Consider the following 16,359-nt stretch of genomic DNA (forward strand, 5'->3'; position numbering starts at 1 on the left):
TTGTATGGGTGCGAGACATGGCCTCTTCGGGTAGATGATGTGAGTTGTCTTCAGGTTTTCGACCACCGATGCCTCAGAAGCGTGGCTGGTTGTGGATGGCATCGGTGAAGCATCGGTGTTGAACACTTTTGTCATGCTGTCGATGATGATGATGATGATTCGGCTTATCAATGGCCGCAATCCCCTTGTTTTCCTTAAACTTACGTCCTACTCCACAAAATCTTCGAATTATGCTCGTTTGTATACGAATTCGGTTTTTACTAGCTGAACTTTTCGTATTCTTTTTCAACCGAATCTGTTTCAGTTGGTACAATATATTATTTGGGGGAGCCAGATATTCGTTCTTAAATCACAAAGCTCAGCTCGTCAGACTGAGTAATTCGACGCCGGACAGGCACACACTAAAACGCTCAATAAGCCCTTCACGTGAACGAATTTACGATCACAACCAAGTCTTCTTTTGTTCCCAAAGTGATTTCCCGGACATAACATGACGGTTGTTGAATACTCTTTTAAAGAATTTTGGGTTATTTTTTAACTCTTATCCTGGTCTATCCGGATTAGTCAATGAAGGAGATTACAGAATCCGCGAATATACACTCATCTGCAAACTAAGCTGGTTCTTTCGAGAGACTCACCTGGAACCCAGCTGAATCTCTCGTTTGTGATGTTCTCAGGCAACTGAATGTGCTGCACCAGGCCGCCTCATGTTTCAGTCGCAACGATATTCCAGATGTCGTGATACATGTATATATTTGTAATGTACTACTCATAAGGTTGCTGAAAATCCGTCGACAGCCCACTACCGGATTCGCCCTTTTTGGGGCTCATCAGGTCTGAGAACATCACAAACGAGAGAATCAGCTGGGTTCGAGGTGAGTCTCTCGAAAAAGCCAAAGTAGTTTGCAAATGAGTATATATTCGCTGATTTCGGGCAATTTGGCTTCAAGTAGAACAGGAGGTTGACGGAAACTCGGAGACTGCGCCTACCTGATGAGCCCCAAGAAAGGCGAAACCGGACGTGGGCTGTCGGCGGAGTTTCAGCAACCTTATGAGGAGTACATTACAAAGATTACAGAATCATCTTAACCGGCAGTTTTCACCTGCTTACTTCACTTACCTCTACACATTTGTTCATTTAGGAAGTAAACATGCAATTGACATTTCCTTCTGTAGGTGAAGCCTGTCTGTATTAAAAAGTCAAGTATTGCCTCATCCCTGCTGGGAATTACCAGCAGTACACATCTCACGAAACTTAGAGTGTTTCGAACCGTCCACTTCCGGTCAGTAGTTGGAAATTGAGTTTTTGGGCCATGAGAGGCTAAACGGCAGTGATTAGCCCCACGCACCCTTCGGTCAGGCAGTGACAACGAGCTTCGGGGGCCAGTCTTGTTCCACTACGCTGCCTACTGACGTTTCGATTAGGGGCTGTATACTTGAATATACAAGCGTTTTGAATCCTAATCAGGTTAAGATATCCGTGAATCAGCCCTTCCAAGCCTGGAGCCCTTGAGGAATCCGTTGTGGACTTCCAAGCATTTGATGGACGTCAACTTTAGATTACAATTTGCCTCTTATACAGCAACAACCCCCAAATTAATCGATTCCTGGGATAGTCTGGTAAAACAAATATTTGGCAAACAATTTACCAGATAACCGACTGTGATAAAAATATCCACAACGTGGAAATTCAATATGATACTACAACTTGTAATGAACACCAAACACCCCTTCCTTGTGAGTAGATGGCATCGTTGAAAAACCGTTTTCAGCTCACACGGCAGCTGTTCTTGTTTCACAACCTCAAACATTTGTATGGATCATTGCGAAATGTTCTGAAAGCCAGTTTGTTACAAAATTACACGTCAAAAAACCGTGCGAAATGTCTGAATTCAGGTTACGGGGCCGCGTTGGGATAAACAATCACCCGAAAACGCGATATCCCGATGTTCTCCTTTCAAGATATTCCTAATGTTCTTCAAGTTCTGTAGTTAAAGGTCAATTAAAGGTCTGCAAAACTAAAATGTTGATTATAGTGACAATGAACTAATCACAAAAACACGCATTTGAGAGTAAACTGAGAAATTGTCAATCATGAATGACAAACCTTCCTGAAAGAAGGCTTACAGTGATGGCTACAGGACTGATCTAATTTGTCGCCAACAAGGATTGGGAGTAGCTTGGTTCCCAATGGATTTTTGAGATTCATATACATAGGCATCAAATGGATCGATCAACATATAGCCGGTTGATGAGTACAATGGTCATGAAAAGGTTCGAACCGGTGCCCACTGGCTGGAGTAACAAAAGGATGGATCCAGGTGTTGTGAATGTTGAATTCCGTTGGCCTCGCAAGGCCAAGACGAACCTGGTATCTGGACTGGCCTCGCTGTTGACCGTCGGCTCGCAAGGCCAAGACGAACCTGGTATCTGTGTAGGATGTTCCAAGGACACTGACGGATGCGATTTGTGGAAGCTTCTGCTAAATCCAACATCAGGATTACACTAGACTGGCCTCGCTGTTGACCGTCGCGGCATTCACTGATGCTCTGTTCAACACCGTTGGTGTGCCATACACCATGCTATTCCACCTAACTACTGGTCTCGAAAACGGTCACGTGTGCCAGCCCTCTCGAGAGCTCCATAAAAGCAGCTAGACTGTTCGACATGAACAGTTAGTCCATCCTTCACTGACTGTCTCATCAGACAACGGCCAACAAGGCTTGTTTAATGTCCAACAGCACTTGTAAGTTTTAGTGAGCTTGCATTTTCACAGCTAGCCATCCGTTTTTATGTGAGTCTTAAATTTATTGGCTCTGTGGTGGGTACGGTTGGTTTACAAGAACTGAGAATGTTTCACGATAGTTTCGTCTCTTCCTGTAAAGTGTCCACACTAAATGGGTCCCCCGAGGTTATAGAAGGAAAGCTTGATGAGTTGGCAACTAACCGCTAGCAACCTAGTCTCTCGTAGACTTCCCGTCATATGGTGTCGCATTGATCAGCATTCTATAACAACGTCATGCAAGAGCATCTACGCTATTTCTAAACTAAAGTTTTTACCTACCAGACAGTCAAACTATAAAAGAAGTACAAATATATTGTTCGGCAACAGCCACTATGGCTGACGTGAAAATTACTAAGCAATGTCAATTTGATTAAAACTGAACAAACAACCTAATCAGTATACTTGTAATACACTACTCATAAGGTTGCTGAAACTCCGCCGACTGCCCACGACCGGTTTGGCCCATTTTGGAGCTCACCAGGTAGGCGCAGTCCCCGAGTTTCCGTCAACCTTATGTTCTACTTGAAATCAAATGGCACGAAATTAGCGAAACCAAACGAATTTGGTTTTTGGAGAGCCTCACCAGCTAAATCTCTCGTTTGTGATGTCTCCAGTAGTCTTTTCTTCCAAAATCGAAAGAGGCATTTTCGTAGTCGAGCCGCTCTCCCCTGAGCACGCGAATTCTTACACATCGGAGCATTCAGAAAGTCTACGTTTAGACAGGTTCATGAGTTCATGACCAACGTTGCACACATTTGCTGACTTTCGACTATTTCTATTGCTTCTCTAAGACAAACAAACTTAAACATGTCAGTGGAAGGCAAACTGCCCCTAAAAATCATTCTCTCCAGGTATAAACACCTTTTCCGTCATATCGAATACTGATGTGTGTCCAACCAGGATCATCATCAGCATCGTCATCATCATGATCATCGTCATCACTGGAGACAGAAACATCAACGTTGATACTACACTGCCTTAGAACCACAAAGTTACACCTGAAGAAGATTGAACGAGGAAGGGGATCTGGTGCTGGTCCAGCGTGTGTGCGTCCAGGCGCCTTAACTCTCAAACGCTTAATCAGGCAATTTGGAAAGAACTGACTTCACGGAAGTTGTGGACATAGACCAGCCGCAATTTCTTGCAATGTCTCCAGCCAAGCTCAGGGGGTCACGGGAGTGAAGGAAAGAAACCCTAGTCTTGGTAGACGATGTTTCGATATGCAAAGCCAAACTGCCCTTCCACTGCAGTTGACGTTGTTGACTGTTTCACGTGACAGAATTACTTGCTAAACAACCGCACACCTGTCCACGAAATCGCCGAAGCCATTTGAAACCAGCAAGGGTTCCAAGAAATGGGTGGTTGAGAACATAAAGACGCTTCATCCACAAGTTTTCAATAATTTGTTACATCTCGACTTGTTTTGGCTTTGTCAAACGTGAAATTCAGCTACGCAGTCGAATCTGCCAAACCCTCGTAAATAAGCTGTTCTCTATTAGGTATGGCCTCCCGGCGTTTGTCGTTAAAACGCCATTCCCTTGCATATCGGACACGTTTTTTGACACACGGGTTCACCAGGTAGCAGTGAGTTAAGTCGAAAAATAGTCCCGTCCAACAAGTTCGCTGTTGACTGGAGGCTTCTTGTAAGGAGGGAATGGTAACCTGGTTGTATAAAAACCTAAGTTTGCGAACGTTTTCTATGAGGTACTTTTTGATGACGTCTTCTTCACCCATGCAAAAAACTGTCCATCTAAGAGGGTTAGTTCATCGTCCCGCTTAATTATTTCTGTTGAATTTACGGAGAGGTAATCTGTTACGTATTTCCGGAAATAAGAGCGAATCAATCGCACGCACGCACGCACACACATGCACACACCATATCAGCATAAAATCGATTATTTTTTAAAAAGACCTTACCCACCAAAGGGGCAATACCTTCTAATTTGGTCATGGTATAAATCAGCCAATATCGTTTCAAACTGTGGTCATGTGGTCACTCCATTCAGCCATCTGATAAAGGTCACCGGGAGAATTTGATGACAGACTAAGTGTGGGCACCCTATAGGAGCGTTCGATTTGAAGCAGTGTACTTCAGACATGCAATTCCACATACTGTGACCACAATAAAACACCTTGAGTAGCGGGAACTTTCAACCGAATGATGGAAAGTGGGGTAGAAAGTGAGTAAAGAAAGGATAGAGATTCTACAAGCCGTATGGGACTTTTGTTTGAGAGTCCCCCAGTGGGAGAGCCCGATCAGCATTGCTTGCGTGTTTCATTAGGGTTCCTGAAAAAACAAGCCCCACTATTTCAGTCTTTATTTACTCGACAGATGATACTGCACAGCACATTGCCCCAGTAACCTTAAGACTTGACTTTGATGTTTGTGCCTGAATGACTTATCTGTCAATTTGACTGCACTAGGCTTTCAAATTCACACTGACCAGCCCAGACAACGTGTGAGTTTTGATCCAGGGGTCATTTGACCTAGAGGAACACAGTTGGCCTCAATTCACATCTACTAAGGCTCTCAAAGTCGAAAGCAGAGCGCTTCCAAATGCAGTCTCTTGCGGTAACTAAAATCGATATTGCAGCTTATCGTGGCTTATTGTGGCACCAACCGACCTAATACGTATGACACAATCCATACTCGGGTGAGATGCGATAATGCTGGAAGCAAGTGGATCGATAATCAGAGTCCTGCCTCCGGTGAAGAAGGGATCTTGACGGGAGCTGAGTGCTGGATATGGTACGATATCCCATGCTATTTTTTGGTCACTCAGTGGAAGTCCCCTGAGGTCAACAATCTAACAGACCATAGTATTCATCAGTCTGGACCAAGTCCGAATTATTGATTGAAGAAAGAACGAAATTAATTTCTATTTTTTCAAGTGTTGTTACTGAAGTTTGTTTTGAAGCGCGTTATGTTGAGGCCATTTTCACGACGTTTGTGTTAGGTTGGAGAACATCATCAGTGAAAACGAACAATTCCCAATACGGAAGTTTAGTTCCCGCACCCCAAATGAACCTGTCTTCGGATGCCGTTGGCGACATATGGGGAGTCGTTTCATAAGTCTGTAAACAGACACCGAGGAATATACACTAATTTGCAAACTAATTTGGTTTTTTCGAGAGACTCACCTGGATCCCAGCTGAATCTCTCGCTTGTGATGTTTTCAGGCAACTGAATGTGCTGCACCAGGCCACCTCATTTCTCAGTCGCTACGATATCCCAGATATCGCGATACATGTCTATAATTGGAAACATCACAAACGACAGAATCAGCTGGGTTCGAGGTGAGTCTCTCGAAAAAACCAAATTGGTTTGCAAATGAGTATATATTCGCTGATTTCGGGCAATCTGGTTTCAAGTAGAACAGCAGGTTGACGGAAACTCGGAGACTGCGCCTACCTGATAGCCCCGAGAAGGGCGAAACCGGTCGTGGGCTGTCGGCGGAGTTTCAGCAACCTTATGAGGAGTACATCACAAATATGGACACCGAAGACCAGCAGCTCACTGCGGCAACTAGTCGCGGCAATAAATGTGAGTGTACATGAAAACACGTGACTGGAAGATCGATAGCCTTCCGCATGTAGCACATGAGTGCATCTTTCGATAGATTGAAGAAATCTCAAATTTTTACTACCTTCGTTTATGGAGTGCTGAATGCATGCAACAGTTCATTAATGACCAACCAGTACGCAAAGCTCATTCTCGGGTCGCATCCAAACCTGAACAAAGTGAAACTAGTTGACGGAGCAGGCGAAGAATTGTGTCTGTGATGGGTGAACAAGAAAAGACTGTTCTTCATTCCACCGTCCCATTTCTAAATGGTCTCTGAGAAGGCTATGGTACACTGTCGAATTTGGAAATGGTCTCTCATCTTTGTTGTCTCTGACGACCCACTTTAAAAAAACAGTGAGACAAATTGGCGCGATACTGCTTCAAAGTTGTCCGGTGTCTCTAACGGAACCTTTGGATCGATTGAGATTTTACACACACACACACACACACATAGTGTTTAGCTGTCTATTCTGTTACGATGGCCGCGATAACGGTATCACAATGCGCACTTGAAAGAAAGCATAGCCTTTGTTGTGCAGTGATGAAACATCGTGATCTTTCCGATTTAATCTGAAACAAAAATCAGGTCGACTTTGTCTACTAAAACAGCACTATTATTAGGGCAGCTGGAGGACAAAAAGTCAAGGCCAGTACTCCTTCATTTTGTCACTTTGGCATGGTCGCAACTCAAGGAGGATAATCTCTTGGAACAGTCAAGTACTGTTTTTTCGTGCAAAAACTAGGCTGTATTCTCACTTTCAATGATGCATAGAAGCAATAAATATTTCTGTCTTTACTCCATATCCATCCAAAAATATATTTACCTTCATTTGGTGATATGATGATGCTCTACACAAGTTCTGTTCTACGCAAAAGTTATCACCATGTTTGACCTTTATCTTGCATAAGGAAACAGCCCATTGCTAGACTATACCTGACTTCTGCAAACTAAGTTGGTTTGCGAAAGACTCACCTGCAACCCAGCTGAATCTCTCGGTTTTGATCCAGCTCGGGTTCAAGGTGAGTCTCTCGCAAAACCAAATTAGTTTGCAAATGAGTTTATTACACCAATTTCATGCAATTTGGGGCCTACCTGATGAGCCGACCAGGGGCGAACCCGGTCGTGGGCTGTCGACAGATTTTCAGCGACCTTATGAGTAGTACATTACAAATATACCTGACTTCGTTAACACGTATCTCCGTCTGTCTCATGTATACCGGATTGCACGCCTGATTAAACGAGACCGAAACAAAGTTAAGCAGACTTGGAATGTTGTCCATGCGGTTTCGACTTACGGCTAGGCCGCTGTTCACGTGCTGAAGTTTAAAATCTGTTCACGAGATTCATGTGATCAGCGTAAAGCTTCACGTATTGACCGGCGCCCAACAGTCGGAAATGATACTGGATAATCTGGATGATTACCGTGAACTACAGTAGACACCGAATAATACCAAACAGTGTGATGAACTCTAATTTCTTGGCAATTTTGTACATGGTTCCGCTTACTTCCGAAATTACTGAAAAAGGTACAAAAATGGCCCGAGTGCGTGTTTAAGGACAGTCGTACTCAACCCAGACTGCATATCCGTAGCAGGAGGAGTAAACTGTAATTCGCTCTGAAATGAATGGCTGAGGCGCAATGACAACAAAAATTTTATGGTCTACTTTCTGGACGATGCAAACATCATGGCTACTGCGGTGTAATGCTTCTTCAGACCATTTGAAAGAAGATGTTACTTCCGGAGGATGGTCGGCAGAAAATGAAGAGGAGTGACAAAAGTCGTTAAAATGCAGTTCTCTTTTGTCCCTTCAGACAATGTTCAGGACAGATGGGACCCATAGTTTCTGTCCAGATTGCCTGAATGAATGTCTGGAGGTGTAGGCACCTCGGAATGATTGTGTTAAGCTAGCACTAAGTCCCTCCCCCATCCACCTTTATTCTTTTCTTTACAATAAGGCTTTCAAATAAGTCATGGCTGTACGGCAGTGAAGCATTGGTGTTGAGCACTGATGTCATGCTGTCGTTGATGATGATGATGATGATTTTGGTCTCTCTCTCGATGGTGATTTCTCCAGGTGTCGACAACCACACGAAGAGATTTATCTAAAGGCTATCAAAAGCATCTCCTATAGATTTGTCGAGATCTGTGAGCTGGTTAGGGCGGGGAGAATACCGGTTTTTTTCACTAGGACTCATACTGATTAGCCGGTAAGTTTTTCCATGCATAATGCCATCGTCAATTCTGGAGAATACGCATCGAGAATCATTTAGAAGCTGTGATCATGAGAAGACAGGATACATTGGTGCAGTGATCTATCTGGGGTTATCTGGGGATGTCAACAGAGTACTTCCTACATCAAGCCAGATTTTTCATTTCGATTACCTTTCTCGTCTTAGAAGGTTGCTTTTGAAAGTAACATGTAGCATGAGGATTACAACACTCCCGTTAGTGATGGCGCCAGCCAAATTCACCGTGATGCATTCCAACAATTCTACAGTTATTTGTACTTCACGTGATTGGAATGTGAACAAGAATCCTCCTGATTATTGAGCATGCATTCTGACTCACGTGATAAACATCAAAGGCCGAGGCACAAGTAGCAGCGGTCACGTGAAACAGCTCCTTGGACTTTCCCCCGGTAATTGCACGCACGTCTCAGAATGAAGTGGGCGATAAACAAGTGGGCGTCAACACAATAAATTGTTGAGTTGTTCTTAGAAATCAGAGCTAAGGAGATAAGATTCATTTTCTCAATTATCTTTTCAGTCTGTACGTGTGATTTCCTGTTTGTTGAATTATATGACGATTGAGGGAGACCTCTTGAGGTCTTATCCCCGTGGCCCTGAGATATGTGAGCTGCCACAGCAAAGCCCGGAAGAATGAAATATCCGCTATAAGAGTCCGGGGACAGCTTTCCAGACTCAGCGGTCTGAGTCTTTTTGTTTCGATTGTACGAGCGAGTCTGTTAATCACACCCGCTTGCAACAATCTCATGGAAAGGCACTTCATCAGGAGGGCCGAATCTCGATATTGATACAGTCAATCCGAAATGGGTCGCTGAACAAGAGCGATCGAAGCCCATTGCTAAGGCTCTGTGATGTTTTCAAACGGGTAAAAAGGAACTGAATCCCACCTCAAGTGCCTCTTCCTCATTTTTTTCATTGGTTAGGTTTCGAGATGACTTTTAGGATTGGGTTACAATGCAACCAATAACCCCTCAATTGTTGGGTGTGTTTCGCAAAGTCATGGCAACAACCAGATCCGCTGTATTCCGTTTTCGCCTTGCTCACGATTCAGAAAGTGCGGTGGATAGTTGGTCTGACAATTTGAATTATCTACCAAACTGGAAGGGGGCGCTTATTCGACTCAACTTAGTGGCACACATGTTGCACAGCCGAGGATCTCACGAAGTTTACTAGAGTACATTTTCAAAAGTCCCCTCTAGTTTGAGTTTTCTGGGTAACCTTGAAAACAGGCGATGTGAGTCGTGGACTTTTACGTTCAATTTTAATGAAGACTATGGGAGTCCATTTGTAAAGCATAGTATTCTTCCAGAATCTGGTGGTATGAGTTGCCCCACCAATGTGGACAACAGATTCCGAATCAAAATCAGTGTGAGATCACGCCACGTTTCTCATGAGTGACAAACCTTGTCACTAAACGTAGATACCGTGCTTACGTGCCGTGAAATATGTGCCGCAATATGTGTTGATCCTCATTTAGAGGACTAACTGTTAGTTCTCGTGGCATTTTTTTCGTTGATGTTGGAAGATTGCTTTGGATGACAGCGTATTTTGTGCATCGCTTAGGTCCGTCCAACTGTTTGCTCTACTAAGGTTTCACTAAGAGATGATTGACCCATTTAGTTTGTTGTTCGAGATAACAGTTTAAAAAAAGCTCTGCAGTTTGGCCTTATTTCAGATGTGCTTACTGGTTCCTTGTCAGCTGTAATAACCGCATACTCGTCGTACGGTGGTTCTGCCACACTTTCGTTCACCGATGATTTGGGGAGAGGGGGGAGGTAGCTGCGCATTGCAGGCGCGAGCTGGTAAGTTGGTGCATAAATCCAGCACTGTCAGTGGACTGTCAAGTGGGGGGTGGTGGAAAAGGAGCTATGCATTGAAGGCAATAGCTTGGGTGCACGAGCGCCATTGAGGGCGCGACTGGGCCATGTCTGACAATGTCTCCAGCCATTGATGTGGCCCGTCTCGGGGTCCCCATCCAGGAAGACGACCATGACCAGCGCAGCTGAGTTTGCTGGTAATGGCTCTCACACTTCGCTGCCAAGTCATTGTTTGACCGCCTCTGGCTCTCTTCCACCCTTCACGTGGTTGTGCGAAAAAAGCCCTTCGAGGAAGTCGGTCGACTGGCATACGCAGCACGTGGCCAAGCCAGCGCAACCCATTCAGTTTGATCAGTTCATCTATCGAGGGTGAGTTATTTCTCCCGAATACCATTCGACGTACTTCAGAATTGCTGATCCGGTGTTCCCACCAGATTCAGGCAATGCTCCGAAGACATCGATGGTCAAACACTGAAAGTCTTTTGACGTCCTCGGAGCGCAGCGGCCAGGTTTCTGATCCATATAGTAATATGGAGCGCACCGCAGCATTGTAAACTCGACCCTTGACAGAGAAGCTGATGTCACACCTACGCCACAGGTGACGTAGGTTCGCAAAAGCTGCTCTGGCCTTCCCAATCCGGATGGAAATCTCATCTTTCGCGAGACTACCGGGACTGATATATCTGCCTATGTAAACAAGTTTGTCTACTACCTCAATCGGTTCATCCGCAAGCATGAGGCTAGGGTTCAAGCCCACCCAATCTTTCAGTAGCACTTTATACTTGAGTATCATATGTCCTGCATCACAGCCTTAAAGTAGGATTTTGGAGGTTAGGCATAAGGACGACGGATGTACTGACGGTGTAAGACAAGGATTTACATCGCAAATCCTCAGGTAATATCGCCGAGGGCGTAGCCTCACCTAGTGCATTCAACGGTGTAGCTGTAGAAAATTTGTACATCGCTGATATTGTTGATCTGTGGTCTTGGGCGAAGCTGTCAGTCGGGCTGACCGGACTAGTTAGAGGTACGAAAGTCTGCGAGATTCGGTGTAAAACCACCGGAACCACCAGTCCTCCGACGGATTGGAAGATTCGAGTGTTCTGATTTTGAATTCTCTACGATCGAATCCAGTTTCGGATTGGCTGTTTTTGTTGCGTGAATCGTTTGCATGATTCCGTGAGTTATTTTTTTGGTAAACAACGGATGATTAGACCTAGCATTAAATATATGACACGATGTTGTTTATCAAAGTTCGATGTGGGACACGGGCTGTGCTAACTCACATTTCGTTCATCTGACTTCCCATAGGTGATGGTTTATGTCTGATTGTCTGTGTGAAAGTACATTTTGACGATGTGTGCAATGTGTACAGGAACTAGGTGTGCCATTCTGTAACGGAATACTGACAGATTTGTAATGATGTCGGTTCATAGGTCATTCCACCACACGAACTCATCAAGTAATTTCGCCACTCTCATCCAATGAGACCGTAGATAAGGCGGTGTTATCATTTTTGGATAGACTGAAAAACACGATGGTTCGCGACAAATGCACTCATTTGCATATTGAACCAGATTTCGCGGTAGATTGAGATGAATCTCTCGTTCGTGTGCTGCACAAAGGCCACCTATGTTCCAGTTGGTACGATATTAGACATATCGAGGTATATTTTCATAAAGGAGCCACTTTTTGACAGAAAATCGGGAGCTACGCCTATCTGCTGGACCCCAAGAAGGGCAAAACCGGTCGTGGGCTGTCAAAGAATTTTCAGCAACCTTATGAGTATTGCATTACATGTATACATGTATCGCGATATCTTGAATATGGTACCAACTAAAACATGAGGCGGCATGGTGCAGCGCATTCCGCTGCCTGGAGATTCAGCTGAGCTCCAGGTGAGTATCTCGCAAAACCAAGTTTGTTTGCAAATGAGTGCATTTCGCTGAGAGCCAAAGAACTGTTCATCTGTCAGGGTACATTGATTGGATAGGTGTGACGCATTTGACCTTTGCTTCATCCGATGTGAAGGTCATTCCTTACCCGATTCTGTTTACACGAAGTGTGTCACCTCGCCGACTGATATGCGGGTTAATACTGTTCATGTCCCTCTATGGTTATCTGAGACTTCAATCTTCACCTGGTGACCGTTCCGCTTAGGAGCGGCCTTGTCTGTACTGGACCTCCAGTTGGCTGGATATTTCGTCACGTTGGGTTTTTGGATCCCTCGCACGGAGCACGTAGTGCGTGTTGATCTGACGGATGCGGGTGCTGGTCACCCACGGTTTCGCCATTTGGCAAAATATCTTGGTGAGATGTGCACTCGGCGCGCAACTCTGTCAATGCGTTCACATGATATGTGATCACAGATGGTGAAATCATGCTTCTGGATACACACCGGGTGAACGGAAGATCCGAATGAAATTTGTACGCCGTGTTCTTCAACCAAATGTGTTGTGTTGTTGAGTCGACTGAGCCTGCCTCAATATGAGCAATGGCTCAACCGAGTTCCGTGGTGGCTGGTGTTTAGAAAAGTGTACAGAGCATCACTTCATACGACAGATGCGATCAGTCTTACGTATTATGAAAGATGCTTGTGAAATCTCGGTTCCTTTTTGGGAAGTGACCTTGAAATACAACCTTAGAAAGGTTTTCGATTGAGACTTCCTTCTCTCAGTGAAACCACTCTTCCTGCAAAGCCGAGAAGCAATGTACAGCTGGTACAGGGGACAGCATGGCTTAGTGGTTAGAGCTCGAATCTACTCTGCAGGTGATCTATGGTTCGAACCCGACCTCTGCTTCTGGGCTTCCCCTGTCTAGGCTTGGGCAACCTGGCAGTATCCCAGCCTTCGTGCTCCCTTCTGGTGGCATGGCAGTAAGGCACCGATTGTTTTTTCTCGTTCTAGTTGGAACTCATTAGCAATATGCATCTCGAAAAAATCCAGAGAGTCTCGTATCCGCGGCTTTTATGATCAGTGGTTGGACACGTAACCCGTTGGTCACGAACGGCTGAAGCGCAGTGTGGTTTGCCTGCAACATTCAACTGTCTCTTATCTGTTGCGCAATTCAAGGTTTACTGAAGGGAACCACTGCCCCTGAACTTGTTTGAACCGCAGAAAAGTCCCACATAAGTCCCGTTTCTTGACAGGAAATACTCTGGCACCATCGATCACCCGTCTGGTCACGTGTTTTCCAGTCCCCGAAAGAAGATCGACACAGGTGGATGATAAACTTTTATTCTGCAATTAGAACGGCTGATATATTTTTCCACAAAGCTTATTTCGATTCTCAAAGTAACAGTGTGGCCCCTCAACAAATGCACACATTTTCTCTAGGCGATTACCTTTGAAGGCAAGCTGGGGTACCCAAACCAGTTCCTCGTTTTGACACAAGAAGCTGCGCACCTGTGCAAAAAATGCCTGCGAAAGGCTTCGATTCATGAAAAACGGTTTGGTGCAACACAAAATGATACCCCCCTCCCCGAAAAATGTCAAGGATCCAATAAGTGACGCACACGCTGGTATGGTTATGATGGGAATTCTTCTTATTACCAAATACAATCTGTGCCAGCAAACGATCCTAAGCCTTTTGTTGTTCGAGGAAAGGTAATCGAATACCGAAACACCTTGTTTCAGAGTTGATTGCTTTCCTCAAAGCGTCAAATTACTAGGAGCTGTTCTTTTCAGTAGTGACACCACTCCGGTGCATGGCTAAAATGCCAGCCGAAGGCAGCACCAGGACTGAATTGCTGTCTAGTCGTCCAAGTTGAGATGCAAGGCCTGGTTTGAACCTCAAACCTTTCGTTTAGCAGGTCTCCACCCTAAGCACTAATTCGCCTCGAGCTCTTTGTCTAACTTGTCTGATGCTCTGAGACATTCTTTTCATCAAACCGACTGTCTTTATTATTCCGTCCTAGCCGAATCTCTTCAATGAGCCCCAATAAATTTTGTGATCCAATGAACTCCGGTCTCTGCAAGTATCCATTCCAACTTCTCACTTTATGGACAAGTTTTCGTGAGCAGTTACGATTGCGTATACACAGTGTGAATCTACGCCTTTCCCATTTGAAACTATGCCCTCGGTTGCGGCCACACGTTGTAGGTGACAGGAGCGAAAGCCTATCGACAGTTTTATACCTTTTACTTTCTGTTTTATCTCACGAATTATCTATGCCATTTATGGGGATGCGGGAGTAGTCACTGTTAAAGGGACCTTTGTCCAATCCAACGCTATCTGAAGCGACTTTCTTTTTAGCGCGCGAAACTGTGTGTTTCAACGACCCAGTAGGTACTTGGTTTGTCCCAATCTACCTATCCGTATAGCAGGGAGTCACTACTACTTCTAAAGTGACAGACACCTTGAAGTTTCTTGAATTATCTTGTCTGATTACTTGTCACACAGTGATTCTTTACTTTGTTCTCGCTATCCCAATAAGACACGGTAGCTCCTTAGCCCCCTTCCCAGTGTTTTGCAAAGACGTGACTCAGCTGGGACAGTAATCGAGGACAGGAACATACAAACCGCTTTGTAGCACTTCTGTATGACATGTCATTCAGAAGAGGGAATTTTTGAGAGTGTTCTTTTAACCAGTTCGAAGACAAAGAGAAGAGTACTCCAACTGTTAGAAAACGCCTATAATGTGTTTTATTCTGGATGTATTGTCCGTCAGAAGCTTGCCGCCGAAAACAGTAGGCATAAATATGATGCGGAACTCAGAAATCACCTGTGCTCATTCGCGCAGAGTTTACGGCTGACGTGTATGAGGTCGAACCCAAATAAAGCCTTCAAACTTTGATGCCTAGGTAAGTAAAGGTTCTGCAATCAGCTTTAGACTGATTAACCATCAAGACACTAATTTCAATCTACAAGGACTTTTGCGAACAGATGTGACCATTTTTTTTAGATCAAATGTAGCGAAAATGGTCGAAAAACGTAAAAACACAGCCAGAAATAAATGACAATGGACAGTGATGGGAAAGCTCTCGAATGGTGGACATGACATACCATCACCTGTATGGTTACACGTCACATTTTTAGGAGTTGTTTTACTTAAGTTGTTGTCCAAATTACTCCCTCATCTTTGCCGGCTGATCGGCCGGACTCTGAAAGTCCACTGGACCCCTGAGGGTGGCGAGACTGTGAGCAGTGGGGGAATTTAGACTGAATATCCAGGTCTGGTAATAGCTGTTTCCCTTGGACTCATGCACATGCAACATATACGACCCCACAATGACTATGAACCTAACACTAACAGGATCAAGCTTACATGCGTATAAAGTATACTGGGTTGTTGAGAAATACACTCGTTTGCAAAACCTTGAACCCAGGTGAATCTCTCGTTTATGATGTTTCCAGGCCACTGAAAGTGCCGCACCAGACCGCCTCATGTTTCAGTCGCTACGATATTCAAGATATCGCGACACATGTATATTCACAAGGTTGCCGAAAATCCTTCAGCAGCCCACGACCACTTTGCCATTCTTGGGGTCCGTCAAGTAAGCGCAGTCCCCGAGTTTTCGTCAACTCATGTTCTACTTGCAACGGAAACATGAGGTGGCCTGGTGCAGCCTATCAGTTGCCTGGAAACATTACAAACCAGAGATTCATCTGGGTTCCAGTTGAAGGATATCATCAAAACGAGAGATTCCGCTGTAATGCTGTTGAGTCCTCAGCTGAAACCAATATCGTTCGCAAATAACGGTATTTTGTTTACACGAATTAGAACTGACTTCTAAGTGTCTCGAATCTGATCACTCATTGACCGCCTCTATAAATTTCAACTGGGAGAAGCGTTCGTCACTACCTAGCCACAATGGACTACTCTTGTGTGACCAGGGAATATGAGAAACGGCGGTTACAATGTGACCGTACTGCTCCTATTCTCGATTGATTTGCTCAACACCAAAATAACGTCGGATTAGTTGTTAACCGACGACTGGCGGG

At 44.7% G+C, this 16,359-nt stretch overlaps 3 protein-coding genes across 3 annotated transcripts in view; all 3 read left to right on the forward strand.

Annotated features, from left to right (window-relative positions):
* T265_05457 (hypothetical protein) overlaps positions 1 to 840 on the forward strand; it is a gene marked incomplete at both ends in the record, with an annotated part of 4,633 nt that extends 3,793 nt beyond the window's left edge. The window contains one exon of the mRNA XM_009170468.1: positions 617 to 840. Coding sequence (XP_009168732.1) covers positions 617 to 840 — 224 coding nt within the window. The remainder of the gene's footprint in view (positions 1 to 616) is intronic.
* Positions 841 to 993: 153 nt separating this feature from the next.
* Positions 994 to 10,891, forward strand: T265_05458 (hypothetical protein; the record flags this gene model as incomplete). Its single annotated transcript, XM_009170469.1, has 5 exons — positions 994 to 1,058; positions 5,966 to 6,082; positions 8,428 to 8,506; positions 10,544 to 10,785; positions 10,825 to 10,891. 5 exons carry the CDS (start codon positions 994 to 996, stop codon positions 10,889 to 10,891), a joined length of 570 nt encoding a protein of 189 aa, XP_009168733.1.
* A 1,378-nt stretch (positions 10,892 to 12,269) lies between these two features.
* On the forward strand, positions 12,270 to 16,114 carry T265_05459 (hypothetical protein; the record flags this gene model as incomplete). Its single annotated transcript, XM_009170470.1, has 3 exons — positions 12,270 to 12,314; positions 13,187 to 13,291; positions 15,671 to 16,114. 3 exons carry the CDS (start codon positions 12,270 to 12,272, stop codon positions 16,112 to 16,114), a joined length of 594 nt encoding a protein of 197 aa, XP_009168734.1.
* Between the last annotated feature and the right edge of the window lie 245 nt (positions 16,115 to 16,359).

The sequence above is a fragment of the Opisthorchis viverrini genome (assembly GCF_000715545.1).
Source record: "Opisthorchis viverrini unplaced genomic scaffold opera_v5_105, whole genome shotgun sequence".
In the NCBI taxonomy this organism is placed as follows: domain Eukaryota; kingdom Metazoa; phylum Platyhelminthes; class Trematoda; order Opisthorchiida; family Opisthorchiidae; genus Opisthorchis; species Opisthorchis viverrini.